Source organism: Misgurnus anguillicaudatus, chromosome 18 (genome assembly GCF_027580225.2).
Source record: "Misgurnus anguillicaudatus chromosome 18, ASM2758022v2, whole genome shotgun sequence".
Lineage (NCBI taxonomy): Eukaryota > Metazoa > Chordata > Actinopteri > Cypriniformes > Cobitidae > Misgurnus > Misgurnus anguillicaudatus.
The window spans coordinates 17,763,641-17,781,399 of NC_073354.2; the positions used below are offsets into that span (position 1 = coordinate 17,763,641).

The 17,759-nt window shown below is 37.6% G+C and overlaps 2 protein-coding genes across 2 annotated transcripts in view; one reads left to right on the forward strand and one right to left on the reverse strand.

The window, feature by feature from the left end:
* The window catches only part of scfd2 (sec1 family domain containing 2), a 143,006-nt gene extending 135,164 nt beyond the window's left edge, over positions 1-7,842 (forward strand). The window contains exon 9 of the mRNA XM_073855964.1: positions 7,638-7,842. Coding sequence (XP_073712065.1) covers positions 7,638-7,730 — 93 coding nt within the window. The 3' untranslated portion in view covers positions 7,731-7,842. The remainder of the gene's footprint in view (positions 1-7,637) is intronic.
* A 2,677-nt stretch (positions 7,843-10,519) lies between these two features.
* Positions 10,520-13,376, reverse strand: rasl11b (RAS-like, family 11, member B). The gene is made up of 4 exons (XM_073855965.1): positions 13,062-13,376; positions 12,857-12,913; positions 12,672-12,750; positions 10,520-11,824 (listed from the first exon to the last, which is right to left on the reverse strand). The coding sequence occupies exons 1-4, from the start codon at positions 13,171-13,173 to the stop codon at positions 11,317-11,319; spliced, it is 756 nt and encodes a 251-aa protein (XP_073712066.1). The 5' UTR covers positions 13,174-13,376; the 3' UTR covers positions 10,520-11,316.
* Positions 13,377-17,759: the final 4,383 nt, after the last annotated feature.

Consider the following 17,759-nt stretch of genomic DNA (forward strand, 5'->3'; position numbering starts at 1 on the left):
TCGCTAGATTAGACCCTTATGCCTCGTTTGGGATAGTTTAGAGTCCTTTGAAACTGCGTTGAAACTGCAATTTTAAACTGCATTAAAACTGTTGGGGTGTGTTGGGGTCCATTAAAATGAGAAAAATCCTGTAATGTTTTCCTCAAAAAACATAATTTCTTCTCGACTGAACAAAGAAAGACATCAACATTTTGGATGACATGGTGGTGAGTAAATTATCTGTATTTTATTTTTAAGAAAATGGACTAATAAATTTTTGCACATAATGTAAATGCACATACAACATGATGTATAGTGAATACTTATTGGTATAAGCACTTATTGTATTATTGCCTCCCTATGACAAATCACTTTATTGTTTCCTAATCTCCTAATCTAAGTAAGCATCTGCTAAATGCCTAAATGTAAATGATGTGGTCACATGATGACAATGTAGCATACATACTTGCTTTATTACATAATACATTCGTATTACATTACATAGTACATGCTATTTTTAAAAGATTTCAGAGAGCAAACAATATTTACAGGTGTTTTAGAGTTTTTCTTTTTGAAGTCAATATGACTAAACTAATGAGGACTCAATTGTGTGTTCGAGCAGAGCAACAAGACAGCTATATCTGCTCTTCATTATCTCTTTGTTACCCACAATCCATTTCTTTAACAGGCACTGGTGCACTCCAGGAAAATAAATGAGTCATTTGACAATAGCAAGCTTTCTCAGTGTGCTTGTTTTCAACCTACTGGTTTGAATAATCTGTCATATAACATTTTTAGAGATCTGATCTAAAACTGGCTGTGCATCATCAGTAGGCTAAATTTATGCATGTTATTTTTAGAGTCTTGCTAAAGCAACCTTTTATAACAGATCTGTGAATGGAACACCTTTATGCATCGTTTTCTTGTTGTAGTAAGGATTCGGTGAATCAGTTTTACATCTCTCTTGGTATGATTTTTGATAGCAAGACATTTTTCTTTATTTAAAGCAGATTTCTTGCTAATTTTTGAGATCGTGTCACATTGAGGTTAATTTACAGTCTGTTTTTAACAAATGATAAATGTTGAAAATGTATCGCTGAAACACATTACAAAGACTGTGAACTATGTAGTACTGAATTGTTGTGTTAAACCCTTAAAGTTTTTTCTCCATTTCTGAGTTCGGTATTATTTGGGCAGGGCTAAAATTAAAGGAACAGTATGTAAGAAATTTATATCAATTAATCATAAAATGACCCTGATATGTCACTAGACATTAAGAAATCATTTTCATTTCAAATACTTATATCACTGACAGCATTGGTCTGGCCAGGATATTGTCATTTAAAAAGTGGAGTTGCAGCCCTCAACTGATGTTTATGTTGTCATTTTGTGTATTGGCCACCAGTTGTGTGATTGCAGTACCAGTTTTAGCCACAAGTTTTGTGATTGCAATACCAGTTTTGGCCGCAATCCTACATACTGTTCCTTTAAGACTCGATGACACACTGGAGCCACCTAGCATGGCCCCGCCTCTTAACACAATCACGAGCATCCATTCAGGTAGTAGCTAGGCTTGCCGCGATGGTCGGTGAAACGGTGATAACCGGTGCTTCAGCCTCTCACCGGTTAGATCACTTGCCCACCGCGACACCGTCTTTCACCGTCGTTTTGATATTTTCGTGTAATTAAATCATTTAGTTTCGTTAGAGAGAGCAAACGCTTACAACTGAGTGTGTATGCTGACAGCGGAGCTGAACGCGCGTCACGTCACAGAGCCGCAGGTGTCAGATTTCATTTATTCCTGTCAGAGTGTGCGAGGCAAGCTGACTGACTAGATGATGACAGAAGCCGCGTGCTTACTCGTTGTTGTTATAATATACATATATGATGTTTAATATAACCGAGATCGTTTTGTTCTTGTGTTTTTCATCAAGAAAAATAATAAACCCATCATTCAAGCAGCGCTATATGGCGAAGTAGCCGGTTGCTCTGCTTGGGACTGGCGGGTTCTGTGAGAATTACCTGCACACATTGACTCAAGCACTTAATTAAACCAGCTGTTGCGCTCGCATTGCACGCAAATTCATACGCGATTTAACGCAGCGTACGCAAGCACTGCATTTAAACAGTTGCGTAATTCAAAAGTGAAAGTAAAATGTGCACGTCTGCATGCGCATTTATAAGCCCCTCCCACACGGTAAAACCGGGATTACCGGGTTTGTGACGCGCCGAATAACCGGTGGGAAAATTCTGTCACCGCGGCAACCCCTAGTAGTAGCAGTATTTGATAAAAAATTTTGATAACTTATTTTATTTACTTGGCTCTTTTTATCATTCAAATTTGGCTGGGAGGTAAATTTGGCATTTTTTTCTCTGGTGTGACAAACTTACCACATTTTGAATATCGCTTTACGTGGACTTTTGTATAACAAATACTTGTAAAACAAGTAGGCCACATTGTGTTTGTCATCAGTTAAGTTAACAAAATAAACACAATTTTTGAAAATGTATGAATACAACCTAAAATCACACATATGTTTTTTTTCCTTTGTATGTTTACAGTTGGCGTACTTTGAGTTTGTATATTAGTGCCTGACTCAGTATACCTCATCTGTCCCTTATAAACTAAGTGTTGACAAGCGTGTCACCCTGACCTGGGAAAGCGAATAATTATTTTGTTTTTGGTATAAACACAATTAATCAATTTGAGTATCCAACGTTGGCGGTGGTGAGATCTCAAATGACTCATTTAGATTGATGTGGGTCTTTTCCATTCAGGCTGTGTATCGTGACTGTTTCAGTAAGCATATGTTGTTGAAAAGTTCTGAATAACGTGTTGATTTTAGGTTGTTTTCGCTCACCGATGAGCAGTTTAAAGGCCAAATGTTATTTGATGAATCATTTAGATGCTTCTGTTATAAACAAAGTGCTTTCCTCTGTATCTGCCCTTATATGGTCGTGCAGAGAGTGGGAGGAGCTTGGTACCAGAGAATTATTATGGACATTGTCAATTATTTTTTGTAGATGTGCCAGGCTGTGCTTTCCGTACTTGCGTAAGTTGGGTAGGTCAAAATCTGATTCAATACCTGATTCACACCTGTTAGAGAGATCCAAGACGACACAGTTGATTCTTTAAGGCAAATTAAATGAACAGGGGTGTGTCTTTGGCACATGTGGCACGAGGCATCATGGCCAGCTATGAAATGTTTAGCCCAAGGTACTGATTTCAGGGAAAAGAGGAAGATTCATGTAACAAACACAACTTTGACAAGTGTGTATCTGCGATTACTGGAAATCTGAGTGTCTGGGTGTGTAAGGTTGGACAGGTCAGGTCCTGCTAAAGCATTTCATTGCATTCATAAACCCTCCATTGCTGACAACTTGGTGTAAAAACAAATTCTATTAGGGCCATAAATTGCTGTTTTTCAGACACACTTTCACACTTTTAGACACACTCACACACCCACATATACTCGAACACAACCATACAAACATACTTGACTTTTATCTAGGCTACTCCATGTGTAGCACACACAAACAAACAAACAAACAAACAACCAGACAGAGTAAATAGCTTATGCTTTTAGTCCTGGATCTGTTAAGCTCAACAATAGCACTATTTTGGTGCCATATCTGTAAAGTTAAACGCTAGGGGCCGATTAAGGTGACCCCGCATTACATTCACATTCATGGAAATCGTGAATCATCACATTATCGGGTCTTCAGTTTCACAGGCCCCTGCTGTTACTGTATCTCCCGCAGATAATAACTGCTTTAACCGCCTCTTCAATTTTAAACATGCTTTTATCAGCTCCCACATTCACTTGCATAACAAACAAAACATTGCTGGACCACCATAGCAAAACTTATAAGAAGAATCCATGAAGACAACCATATTGAGATGGCCAGAAAACTAAAACTCTATGTAGACGGCCAAAAAAAAAACAGAAAAATTAAAAATTACATTTTCTCTTGATATTCCTACATTTTCAGAGGTCGGAATGTGTTGGGTAACAGGACTGAGTGAAATCCTAACAAAAATATGCATTTGTATGTCACTTGTACATAATTTTAACATTGCAATAAAATATAACAGAATGTGCTTTACAGTTTTTTACAGACGCTAGGACACATTTCTCAATACTTAGGTCACCTTTGCAAAACTCTTCACACAGTTCTCCTAACCAACTTTTAGCTTGGCAAAGCAGTTATTCATCAATAAACACCAAAATCTGTAATAATGATTGACAAAGCATTCATGCATTAAAAGGGGTAAATGCATTTAGTTTTTTTGTATTCATGTACATATTGGACTTTTCTTGAATACAGAGTTTTCTCTGAAACAGAAAGATGCCTGTTTGCATACTAATAGATCTATTGAAATCAGCATACGGCACCTGTGGAGTGTTTGTGTTTGAGTGGGTGAATAAAGGGTTATTCCCAGTATTTGTATGCATAATTCTTAAAATCTCTGAATTTATCCAGGAATTCATCCAGCACATGCATTAAGCCATGATTGTACCTCCGTGTCATATAGGCTACCATCCGTTCCTTAGGCAGGTGCTAGAGGAGATCTTCCACCCAGACAGGTCAGGTGTGAATGTCCTGATGTAGAGCACATGTCTGGAGGACTCACTGACCTTCTCAAGACTGGCTTCAGCATGTTCATGAAGGTATACATGTTCAACCACACACCACCTAACAAGCAGTGCATGGTGCAGATATACCAAAACAAACACAATCGGGATATAATGTGGTAACATTCTTTGTTCATCATCTTATATTTACAGTTTAGTACAGTTGGTACTGTGATTCCAGTGGGCTTTGTTAACTAATGTGTAAAGGACAAATCATATTTTTCCACATTTTAGAGTAATAAATCATGCAAATTACATTGTGACCAAAAAAAAGTCTGTGCATGTATGTGTGCATGTGTGTTGCTAAACTTTGACAAGCCCAAGACCGTGAAAAAGGTTTTAAAAAAATCCAGTCCACGATCACTTTTTATATTGAAAATCTATCATTTTGGGTGGGGTTTTTTTTCCATTAAATCAGTGACACCACTTAAAGGAATAGTCTACTCATTTTCAATATTAAAATATGTTATTACCTTAACTAAGAACTGTTGATACATCCCTCTATCATCTGTGTGCGTGCACGTAAGCGCTGGAGCGCGCTGCGACGCTTCGATAGCATTTAGCTTAGCCCCATTCATTCAATTGTACCATTTAGAGATAAAGTTAGAAGTGAAAAGTCCGCTCCCCTTCTCACTCTTATAATGGGAGTGGGAGGGTGTTACTGCGCCGAGTCGAAGTAATCCCAAAAGTGCTATTACTCCATAAAATATAGTTCCTCTTTTAAATCAAAAAGAAAAGCGTAGAAAAGCGCTACATTTTATTTTGTACCACCAAACTTGCTCGTATAACTACTCGTCTTAAATAGGAAAAACGTTGATGTGTTTGGTCACTTCTAACTTTATCTCTTTTTTGACCATTACTGAGGGCGATTAACAGATTTATGAAAAAAAGTTAAAATATATCTGATACAGTTTTACAGTCGTTTAATTTAGTGCCTTTTTTGTACACAAACAACCCGAAAGGGTAGTACATTTTCCCACTGTATATTGTTGAGGTTTTTTTTTATTAATTTCAAAGCATTTTCTTAAAATGTGTGTCAATATAATATCTGTCACCAAAAATCATTCCATTTGGTGAAACACAGAGAAAGTTGTGGCCAAATTAAGACATAAAAAACCCAAAAATGGCTAAAAATGGCCTCAACAACCCACAAGGGTTAAATGTTGATGTGAAGATGTTGATACAGATGCGCATCACATGTACGAGCTGTGTGTTTTCCCCTCTGAGATGTGCATGTTTTGTGGGTGCGTGAGTATGTGTACACATTTATAATGAGTTTTCACATCCACTAGTCGTCTTTCTGCACGCCAAAACACTCGTTTTGTTTTCCAGAAGCACATATTCACCAACACAATCTTTTATTTATACACCCCGGCTGCTCCCTTTCTCTGTCTGTTCCACACGTTTCTCCATGCCAGTTTAGGGTCCAGAGTGGCACGTGGCAGGACAGCTCTTCTTTGAGATCCACCTGGATGTCACTCACTAATTGCCTGATTATTATTCAGTCTCACTCATTCATTCAACGAACCACAGGGAAAGGCTTTGTCTGACCCACCAGTCACACACAGTGGCACCGCATGTGCCTGCATGAATTCACTCGAACAGAGCATCCACATGTGTGCGAGAGCGTGCTCGCATAAGAAAGCCTGCCCAGGTGCCGTGGGTGTTTTTGAGGTTTGTGTGTGTCATACATATTATTCATGTCATGAATAATCAAAAATGATGAAAGCAGAGAGTAGACCCTTGGAGTGTGTGAGCGTGTGTGATAGAATACATAAGGAATATAGGGCATCTGTGCCACACTTGACCAATAAGCCATGCTGTTGTTGAGACATTACATGAGCGACATAAACTGATCACTCTGTAAAGCTCTTCTGAAGTGTTTTTTTAATCAATTTCCACATAATCTTCATCTTTCCACCATACAATATAAAGCACGCACTTACCTCAGTACATGCGCCAACAGCTATACTGCCCTACAAAGGCTTAGTGCAGTAACTACGCAAACACTGAAACTGAACAAAAATGCCCTTAAAGTTTTTTACACCAGCCAGTCAAACTTGTTAATGCAATTTTGGCACACACGTTTCTCTGAAATGGGACAAAATTGAACCAGGAGCCTTTGTCAGAAGACACAACAGATCTCACAAAGCCCATTTCAACCCTTAACTCAATTTTGACCAAATGCTTAGTTACTGCGCTTTGACTTTGTAGTCAGATGGAATATTATTCATTTATAAAACCTATAGCTCATGTAAAACAGTATTTTAGAATAGCAAAGCTTTTGAACATCTCATAAAGTATACTTTGCAACTTATTATAGCAAATAACTTCCCAATTAGACAGGAAGAGAGCAGCTGATTGACATGTTAAGCATCCAATCACAGTTGTTGTTATTATTACAGTACATACAGTCCAGGGTTGAATTTATCTATACTCAACCCCACAATAATAGACAAGTAACAGCTCATTCTTCGCAGCACAACACTACAGAAATGAATAGAAAATTGGTGTAGACTGCACAGACCAGAAGACTAAAGACGCTTGTACTGTAGTAATAAAATAAATAGACATTAGTAGAAAATTGCTCACTTTGAAGAATAAAAACATGTTTATTACAAAACCTTTCCAACTAGCAAAGCTTTGAAGAACTCTTATTGTCCATTTTTACTCGGAACTGCCTGAAGTGCTTCAGGCAAAATATCTTTCAAAGATTTGATCCCACAAACCCACAAACTTTGACACATCCAAGTGATTTGTCCTTTCTTAGAAGTACTCAATGTTGCATTCATACCAGTTGCCCTGAAAGGAGAATCATTCCTACTTCAATAGTTTCTACCCACAATGTCCTTTCATTAGTTTTGCAACTATTCCTCTCTATTCAATGATTTCTACTGTATGTTGTTTTCAAGAAATACTATAGGGGGCTCAATCAATAGACCATTTGAGTCTGATGATTAGATTGTGTGTGTGCGTGCGTGCGTGTGGACTGTCTAATCTGTTTCTTCTGTCTTTTCTCAGGTACTAGTAATGTCCACTAGATTGCTGAGACCTTCAGATGTTCCTCACTTACTCTTCAACACAGACAGACTCAAACTTGACATTGGAGTATGAAGGCACTGATCGCATACACTCACACTGTTGAATACATTCAGTCCAACCCAAGATCTTTACCCATGTACTGTGAGCTATCTGATCTGAATAGTGTTTGGGATATTTAAGTGAAAGAGATCATTAAAAATGATTTAGACTCATATACAACAAGCTCTTGTTTTTTCTTCCCATTCCAAAACTTTACATGTTGTTGCATGTGACCAGTAAATGTTATTTCTTAAGTGTTTATACTTGTCCCTACTCAAGTGTGTAATGTTAATGTGTGTAAGCATGAATGCGCTGAATGGAAATCACACAGTCAGCACAAATCTTGCACATTTTGCTCTCTCGCATATGTGATGAAAACAACATGCACATACAGTGTTGGCAACAGATTGAACAGATTCTGCACTTTGATGCTCAGTACATTTTTTCCCTCATCTTTCACCCAATTCAGTAGTATTGTGGAGCATTCTGGTGACAGGTAGTGACAGATGGAAAGAGGGCAGAGGTCAAAAAAGGAGGGGAGATCTTTTAGAGCAAATATCTCTTTTCTTCTCTCACTTTGGGTAGTTTCCATTCATACATGATCATCCCTATTCCCCAAGGCTTTTACCACCCCAGTCAGCGATTCAGTGGGTGTAGGAGTGTAGATCTGAAACATAATGGTCATTCGGACAACACTTTTTAATGTAGTTTTGTGGGGAATTTAGTTGGAAACAAAGTTACAACTATTTTGAAGTGTCCTTCGTAGACGCCATTTGCACCATTTGGCGTGCAAACGCACTCACACAGTATTTTTTTTTACACTTAATAGTTTTGAGTTTGTGTTTCACAATTATACCAGCAGGGTGTAACAAAAGGGCTAAATTTTAAATTTCATAGGAGTAGTTTTCCGGACAGGGTTTAAACTAATCCAGGACTCTGCCTTAGTTATATTTGGACATTAAAGTAGTTTTTACAAACATACCTTACAAAAAAATACTGAGATAAAACAATGGGATTGATATATGTTAAGATATGTCAGGGCAAGATGTTTTTAAATTAAGGCAGCTCAAACATATATTTTCGTCTGGGATAGGGATGGGACGGTATAAAAGTTTCATATCATGATTATAGTGACCAAAGTTATCACTGTTATCAATATTATCATGGTTTTGCTAAAATGAGATGGAAAAGTTCGAAAAGAACTGATACACTGCAAAAAAAAATTATTATTAAGAAAAAATTCTAGTATTTTTGTCTTGTTTTCAGTAAAAATATAAAAAATTCTTAAATTAAGATGCTTTTCTTGATGAGCAAAACGACCGAAGAAAATAAGTCTAGTTTTTAGACCAAAAATATCAAATTCAAGTGATTTTGTGCATAAAATAAGCAAAACAATCTGCCAATGGGGTAAGCAAAAAAATCTTGAACACTAAATTCAAGAAAAATTCAAGAAAAATTTGCTAACCCAATTGGCAGTTTTTTTGCTTGTTTTGTGCACAAAATCACTTAAATTTGATATGTTTGTTCTAAAAACTAGACTTATTTTCTTGGGTCGTTTTGCTCAACAAGAAAAACCATCTTCATTTAAGAATTTTTGGATATTTTTACTGAAAACAAAACAAAAATACTAAGAAAACTTTATCTTGAAAATCATTTTTTGCAGTGTACACACACTGAAAATAGTAAAAAAAAGTTTTATTTTTGAAAATCACAATTTATTATTTCATGTCCCTGAAATTATTTCTGAGGTAAAAAATAAATTAATCTGTCTAATAAGTTTACCGTGCATTAATACAATACATTATCACTTAAATGCCTTCTTGTGCAAAAAACTATGTTGCATGTGCACGTCTGCGTCAAACTGATTCTGGCTGGACAGGATTTACAGCGAGTTTTCTAAATCACGGTATCAAACACGGTTGTAATGATAATTACATTTTAAATGATAATACTAATCGGCAGGACATTTTATCGTGGTTAATTGCGAAACCGGTAATCGTCCCATCCCTAGACTAGGATAAGCCCTGTCCAGGAAACCGGCCTATTGTTTAAATGTCTAATGCTTTTAATAGACCATAAGACCATTTAGTTTTGTTAGAAGTAAATTTGGGTCTTGGTAGGGCATACACTATTTGTCATACACTGTAAAAAAAAGTCCGTAAAAATGTCAATGTTATTGCAGCTGGGTTGCCGGTAATTTACCGTAGATTTACATTTATGTTATTTACTGGCAATAGTCTGTTCAAAGTTAAATAAATTCCAAACATCAACAAGTCTTTATCTTTACAGAATAAAACCATACAACAACAGCCTCATGCAAAGCATTCTGGGAAACAGAAATCATCATCAACCTTTTTCTGTTTTTTGCTTCAGATTTTGTTTCCCAGAATGTTTTGCCTGATGCTGTTCTTTTAGTTTTACTCTGTAAAGACAAAGACCTGCAAATGTTAAATGTTCATTCAACCTCGAACAAAATGTTGCCACCAAAAACATACACCCAAATCCACGGTAAGTTACCGGCAACCCAGCTGCAATTTCTACGGATTTTTTTTTACAGTGTAGGGTAAGGTCAATATTTTAAATGTATATCATAGGCCGGGAATGCCAGTTTAGTGTACACTGTGGCTGTGGTTATAAACATTACATGATGATAATGTAAAGCCTCCAAATCTAAAAAAATATTTTTTATTAAATGATAATTCACACACAGACATCGTCCAATCGTGAGTCAGTTTATACAGGATAAATTACGTAATGTGTGTATATGTGAATGTTCTGGATCAACTAATAACAAATGAATAAAAAAGTCAGAACCAGTAAAGTGTTTCTTAAAAATCTTTATTTCCAAAATGATCAAATAAATAAATAACTCTGAGCTCTAGCCCCTTGGCTTTTTTAAAGTGCATTTACAAAACAAGTCTTCTATTCCACCATAGAAAAGTGGCACAAAGTACAATTTTACACAAAACCAGAAGAAAAATTCTGACCTCGTACACATGAATTGGACTGTAGACGGAGCAAGAGATAAACACACACACTTTTGTTTGCCTAGTTTGAGTGCCTTATCCTTTAACAATGCCTGCATTCAGACCGCCTCTGCAGGAAGAGGTGAGAGCCTTGACCACATAAAAAACTCTCTTGCCTTTCAGAAATGCAATTCTTAAAATAGTCATGTGGCCTTCGGTCTCTGTTGCCATGAGAACGCATCTAAAAATTCACAGGTAAGGCATCAAAGTGTATTTTAATAGTGTATGCGTTTCATTCAGTTCATGTCCATCACTGTCCATCTTTAAGGCGCCAAAACATCTCCCAGAATTCAGCTGTGTCCACATAGCTATACGTGACAGCAACAAGTACCACTGAGATTGTCGAGTGTTAACCAGGCTAAGGTTACAGCCTCTGTTTTCGGCAACCGTGGCACAATCAGAGGTCAAGGTTCAAAGGCCTCTGTTTGTAGCTGGTCTGCGATCAACAACAGGACCTGGGGACTTCAAAGGAGCGAGATCTATACATTCAGCATTGTCGCTCTCAAGATCCCTTCTCTTTAGAGCCTCCTCTCTCAATCCCGCACTTGTCCGCTTCTTTGGCTTTTTTTCAGGAACATTCCTTCCTCAAACCTTCACACGGAAGTGACGGTACGGACCTTGGCAGACAGCACCTGTTTGAAGCGCCTCTTCAAGTCCTGCATGTTGGGGGATTTGGGTCGTGGGATGAGAGGGGATCTTTTCTTTTCTGTCCCACACGAAGATGCATTGATGGCCATCTGAGACTGCACGATCGGAGGCTGCTGCTTGGCCAAATCCATGCACAATCTTTGGAAGGCACCTTGGACTTGGCTGTAGTCCTCGCTAGCAGACACTTCATAGAAGGAGCAGCCTAACGCAGAGGCCAACAGCGGACCTTCTTGAGCATCCACCCGCCTCACGTGGAGAAGGTCGGCTTTGTTGGCAACCAGGATGATCGGAAAGGTGCCGGACCGGTCCGTGTGAGTGCGGCTAACGAGCTGGTGGAGCTGGCCAATGAGGTCAAAGCTTCGACAGTCTGTCACAGAATAGACCATAACTACAGCGTCTGCCCACTGAATGGAGCGGGCGACGTGATCAGTGCAGCTCAATCCATTGGCATTCACTTGAAAAACAAAAAGACATTGAAGTTAGAAATTTGTCAAGCTTTCAAATACATTTCTCTTTAAAATGTATGTACTTAATATGGATTTTCATCACATATTTCTTCATTTATGCAATGCTTTTGGCTACGCTTACAGACTAATGAGGTGTGAGCTCTGTAGACTATAATGTTTCCTTAAAGCGATGGGAAAGAGCGTTTTCTTTTGGCTTCAATAGCAGTTACACCAAACTGGGAAAAATCCCCGGCTAGACTTACAATCTTTCACCCCGGTCCGAAAATAAGCCATTCTGCGGTTTTGGACGACTGCCTGCTTCAGAAAATGAACCAGGCTCGCCTGCCAAACTTGGCACTGAAATCTCTGACTAAAGCCTTCTTGAGAGGAGTCGCCTGTAATTGAATTAAAACCATTCTCCAATTTTGAAAGCCGAGGGGTAATTTAACAGGGTTGGGCTACTGTAACTGTTCTCAGGCGGTTATTCATGTCCTTGAACTCGCTGGGTGCTGCTGAAACAGCAAAACATCCTAAACCACTGCTTCGAAAAAGCGCTTCCCTCAGGCAGACAGCTGCGGTGCGTGAACGCGCTTCCTTCAAGCAACGCTGCGGTACGTGGACGCGCACTTTATATAGTGCAACAGCGGGCATCCCGCTGGCCAATTAACCCCGTGTGTTAAACACAAACGCCGAGAAACACAAAAGAAAAGCTAAGACAAAAGGCGAAGGTATGCGATCTTTCTACAAATGTCACCCGTGAAGAAACAGCGTGGGAACGCACTAAAACTCACATAACGGTCCAACAAATGTGGCGTAAATATCATGAAAAAAAACTTTACATGTCGAGCAAACTTACTTGAACTCCCGGTGTGTCTTGAACTTGAATAGCTACTTTATCTCCGTCGATCTGCACCTCTCTGGAGTACAGGTTTCCTGTAATAAAGCGAGGTAAACTTTAATATTTTGTAAACATTACATTTTATTATGAATGTATGTTAATAACTAAGTTTGATTGGTCTTAGAAAGATTAAAAACTCACCGACGTTTCTCTCGTAGTCACCGATAAATCGCTTGGTAAGGAAACGAACCACCAGTGCTGCACAGAGATAAAAAAATACATTAATATACATGACCAGAAGACATCCATTTCACTACAAATATTACTGTTCAGATTACATTAGTAGCCTAAAATCCATGTTAAAATGCTACAGATGTTTTCAAAGAAAACAGGTCCACAAACATACCGGTTTTCCCAACCCCGCTGGCTCCTATAACTGCGATCTTAATGACCCGGCTGGACGGGCATTCAGCACTCGGGTACTCCGCAATGGTAGACATGTTCTGGATCAGGCGCATTTTGGTTAAACTAAAATATCCAAAGCTTTGAATGGAAACTATAACGAAATATCCAAATATGCCGCAGACGTAATGTCGAAGTCAACCAACTGCAAACAAGGAAATCTTGCCTTTCACGGATAAAGTAGGTAGGCTGAACAATCCGAAGCTCTTCTCTGTTAACAACTCCTAGATGTTTAGTTGGTTTACTGAGACGAAACGAGAAGCTGGGTTTATTTATACGACCTCTGGGTCGCTCGACTCTGATTGGCTGCTGCAGACAACGGGAACATTCACTGACTCCGCCTATTGTTCACGTGGACTTGCAAGCAGTTCTTGCGAATAAAGAGAGAGACAGCAGAGACCGAGCAAAAAGACAGGTGGGTTCACCCGTGTTAAGTGTCAAAACATCCTTTCTTCTGCAAATGCTGCCTCAAAGAGATGTTATTTAACAGAAGTAACGGGAGGAATGAAACATGAAGTGACTCATGATGAACTGGGGCTTTTGAGAATAACGGTGTGATTGCTCTGATATAGAGATTATAAAGCAGGTGTAAATGAGTGACTTCAAACGCTTGTTATGTGAATGTTATCTTCACTTAAAGATCTCAAAGCTCTTAATGTGTCACTTGTAAAGTTTTTTTTCTTCTTTACCCGATGAGAACGAGCTATTGATCAGTGTAACCCTCAGGACCTGTAAATAAATAAACTATTCTCTCTCTCTCTCTACACCCTCCCTTCCACCTCTTTCTCTTAGACAATGCTCAGTTTCAATTTACCCTTTCGTTTGTATACTTGCATAGCTATGCAATTGAAAAAAAGTGTAAATAAGGAATTATACTTTTTTGAGGGGGGGGGGGGTACAAACATACAAACATGTTGCTTTCAACAGCTGTCAGATGTACATATCATATGCAGTATATATATCACAATATTACATATGTAACCCTAGACCACAAAATATATATATATATATATATTAATTGAGATTAATGCGTTGAAATAAGCTTTCAATTGATGTATTGTTTGTTAGGATAAGACAATATTTAAAAATATATTGGCCAAGATAGAAATATTTAAAAAAAAATCAAAAATTGGAGGGTGCAAAAAAATCTAAATATTGGCAAAATTGCCTTGAAAGATTTCCAAAAGAAGTCCTTAGCAACACATAATATTAATGATATATTAATTTTTGATACATTCATGGTAAGAAATTTACAAAATATATTTTGCAATATTTGTGATTAATATCCTAATAATTATTTGGCATTACAAAAAATAATTTTACAAAAAAAAAGATAATTTTGACCCATACAATGTATGTGCTACTGCTACAAATATACCTATGCTAGGCCTACTTGTGATTGGTTTTGTGGTCCAGGGTCACAAATATAAATGTGTGTGTTTTATGGAACTGTTTGACTACCACCAGTGTTTATATGAACCACTAGGACAGGGTGTGCAGCCAAGGGATTTATTCTTGCTTTTGTCTAAAACAGTGCTCTTTGTCCTTATCCTGTGCATCAATAGCCAAACAATAAAAGCTCATCCATCACATACTGTATTAGTCCTAATGCACTCACCAGTGTTTTAAATGTATGGTAAACATTAAAGTGAAGAACCTCTCTAAAATGTAAATTGTTTACGTGGTCAGCATGTACTAGGCACTGAAATGAAGTGTTTACATGTGTGCATACACGCCTGGCTATAATTGTAAAACTTATGAGATACATCCTCACAGCCTCATCCTGCAATATATAGTCACAAACCTGCATGTGTGTTTGGTCTGGTCTGTGGTTTGGTCTTCAGCATGTTGTGACTTGTCTTGGACCATCAATAGCTAGTAGAAGTGTATGTGCGTTGGGAAGGGGGAGGTAAATGTGTGTGTTATCTGGATGCTCACTGACATCTCTCAAAAAAAACCAATGACACTGCCCACCCCCAAAAGCGTATATACATGCTATTTAACCTGCCCTGAGTATACTTATTTATGTTGTAAAACAAAACAATAACGCTAGACAATTAGTGGAATCATTAGATTGCAAATAGTCATCTGGAAAGAACATAGACATACTCAGTCATGATGCATTAGGGAATGTCGCTTCTTTTACCAATTGGGTTTATTTTGGGGTTTAAATGAGTGCTCATGAAATGTTAATGTCACACTCTGTGAGTCATTAAGACACTGTTTCAGTGCAGCTCTTTATCTCTCTCTCTCTCAAGTCTTCCTAATGTTTGATCTGGCATTACTTAGTTTCATGTCAGTGTGTTACAGTGTTTTGTCGCATCAGGTTCAGAAGATCAAAGTGTAACCGTGTTTTTGAACACGCCTTCATGTGTATCACATAATAAATGATTTTCTCTCCCATGGTAAACCTACTTAACACTGTGTGGAGTTATGTGTTGTTAATATGGCAAGCAGTAGGAATAAAAGTTTACCCAAATATTTAAACTGCATAATTATTTACATAATCACTCTGCAAACCCAATATGCGTGATTCTCGCGCAATTAGACTTATGAGGTGTCATAAAACATTTTAATAAAGTAAATGCAAAGTAAGAGTATAAAAATAAAAAGCATATACAAACATCTCATACTATTTTGCACAAAATTTGTATGAGATCATACAAACCAATTTTGTAGTTTTTTCCACATTTAAGGGGAAAATGTTCATTACCGTAATGTGTCCATGACTGGATTTGGGTTATTTGACATGGAAAATTTATAATTAAAAAATCTAAAAAATAAAAAGCTTCAATGCGTGTTATACTATAAACATTTACAGTAAAGAAACATGTGGTATTTGGTGATCATTGGTAAATGTAAAGATAATATTCTATAGGAAATATTTTTTAAATCTTCTAAAAATAATAGTTATACTGTGGTAAGTTAATAAGAAAGAAATCTTATATGTGCAAAAAAAATTGGCTTCAAGGGCTTTTAAAAAAATCTGATGCTGGACACCTGCTTAAAATTTTGCATGACAGCCTTGGTCATCGTTGACTTTCATTGTATAGAAAAGAGCAGCTTGCACATTCTGCTATAAAAAAATCTGTATGTTCTGCAAAAGTAACTTATATGGATTTTGAAAATCTAACACCAATCAAAACTTTTTTTTTTTGGTGGATAGGTGTATTCAATTATGTACACCATGACATGTTTTAAGGTCTGTTGTACATAAATTTTGTCACTGGCCCCAAGTAAACCCTCATTTTTTCCCACTCTCTCTCTGTTTTGTCCCACTTTCTCAAACCTCTCCCAACCCCTCATTCTTTCATTCTGTCTTTCCTTCAGATTCACGCATTAGTCTGAAAGTATGCTGGCAGTGGGCCTGTGTGATTATGAGCTGGTATGTATATACGATAAGAGGAACGATGACAGGAGGCCTTTGCTGAAATATGAAACTGATGGTGCTGATTCGTCAGTAGACAGGTCCTTGCAAGCTATATGTACACAGACCAGAAAAAAAACCACTTATACCTTTCTGTAAACCATATCAGTTAAATTAGCAAACCTGTATCATTTCAGGTATGTGTATTTAAGCATTTAAAGAAAGCCGTTACATCTATGTGGGTGTGGATGGGTGCATGTGGATACATTACTATTACTAAAATTTTGGTAATATAACAACATGCATCCTTTGCAAGAAGTGAATGCATTGCGAATTTAAAGTAGCCATGTGCCATCTGCACAACATGTAGGGAAGGAAGAAAACTCTCTAAAAAGTATTGTGGTGGTAGTACTACACTACTTTTATCAAAAACATAGTATGGAATGAATACCATATTCATCCAAAGTACTATGGACTTCATGGTGCTGCTGCACATTTCCACATAGTATTACCATAGTCAAAGGTGAAAACCCTTGGTACTATTGTGAATTACATCTGTGTTTTAGCACTTTTAGATCTGAATGTGTGACTTCTTTTAAACCAGTTGTTAACTTTTTGTGATTTTTCTCCAGTGTTAGCTAGACTCTTTGTACAGGTTAATTTGAACAGATTTGCTGAAGCTACAGTAGCTCTCACTTCCATGGAAAAGTTACCGCTCTTGTAGTAGTGTGTATTTTGCTGTCTGCTCTCTGTAATGCTAATGTTAGTAGCGGTTCTTCACTCCGCTGTCAACGCTAATATGCTTGAGGTTACTGTTAGCTTGTTGTTTGGTAACAATAGACCCAGGTGCTGGACAACAGGAAGTGTCAATGCGCTCATCAGAGGTGAAGAGAGAGTGTGATGTTACGTTATTTGACATGTTGGCGAGGACATGTCAAACCGGTCCTTCTATCTAAATTGACACCTAGTTAGCACAGTGTGAAGCGGACATGATGTGTGGGCATGTGCATAGCCAGATTCAATGGGATTATGATATTTTAATACATTATCTTTAATACACTTTCAGTTTTTTTGTAATACAGTATGGTCTGATATGGTACAGTATGGTATGGAATAATACAGTATGGTTCCAATCTTTCAACCTTCAAGGAACTTGTAGGAGGGATATAAATATGAAAAATTGTATGCTAATAAAATGTTTACATTTTATAAACCAGTTCAATGTTCAATGACACTGTCAGAAATTAAGGTATCAAAAGCTGTCACTGGCACAGA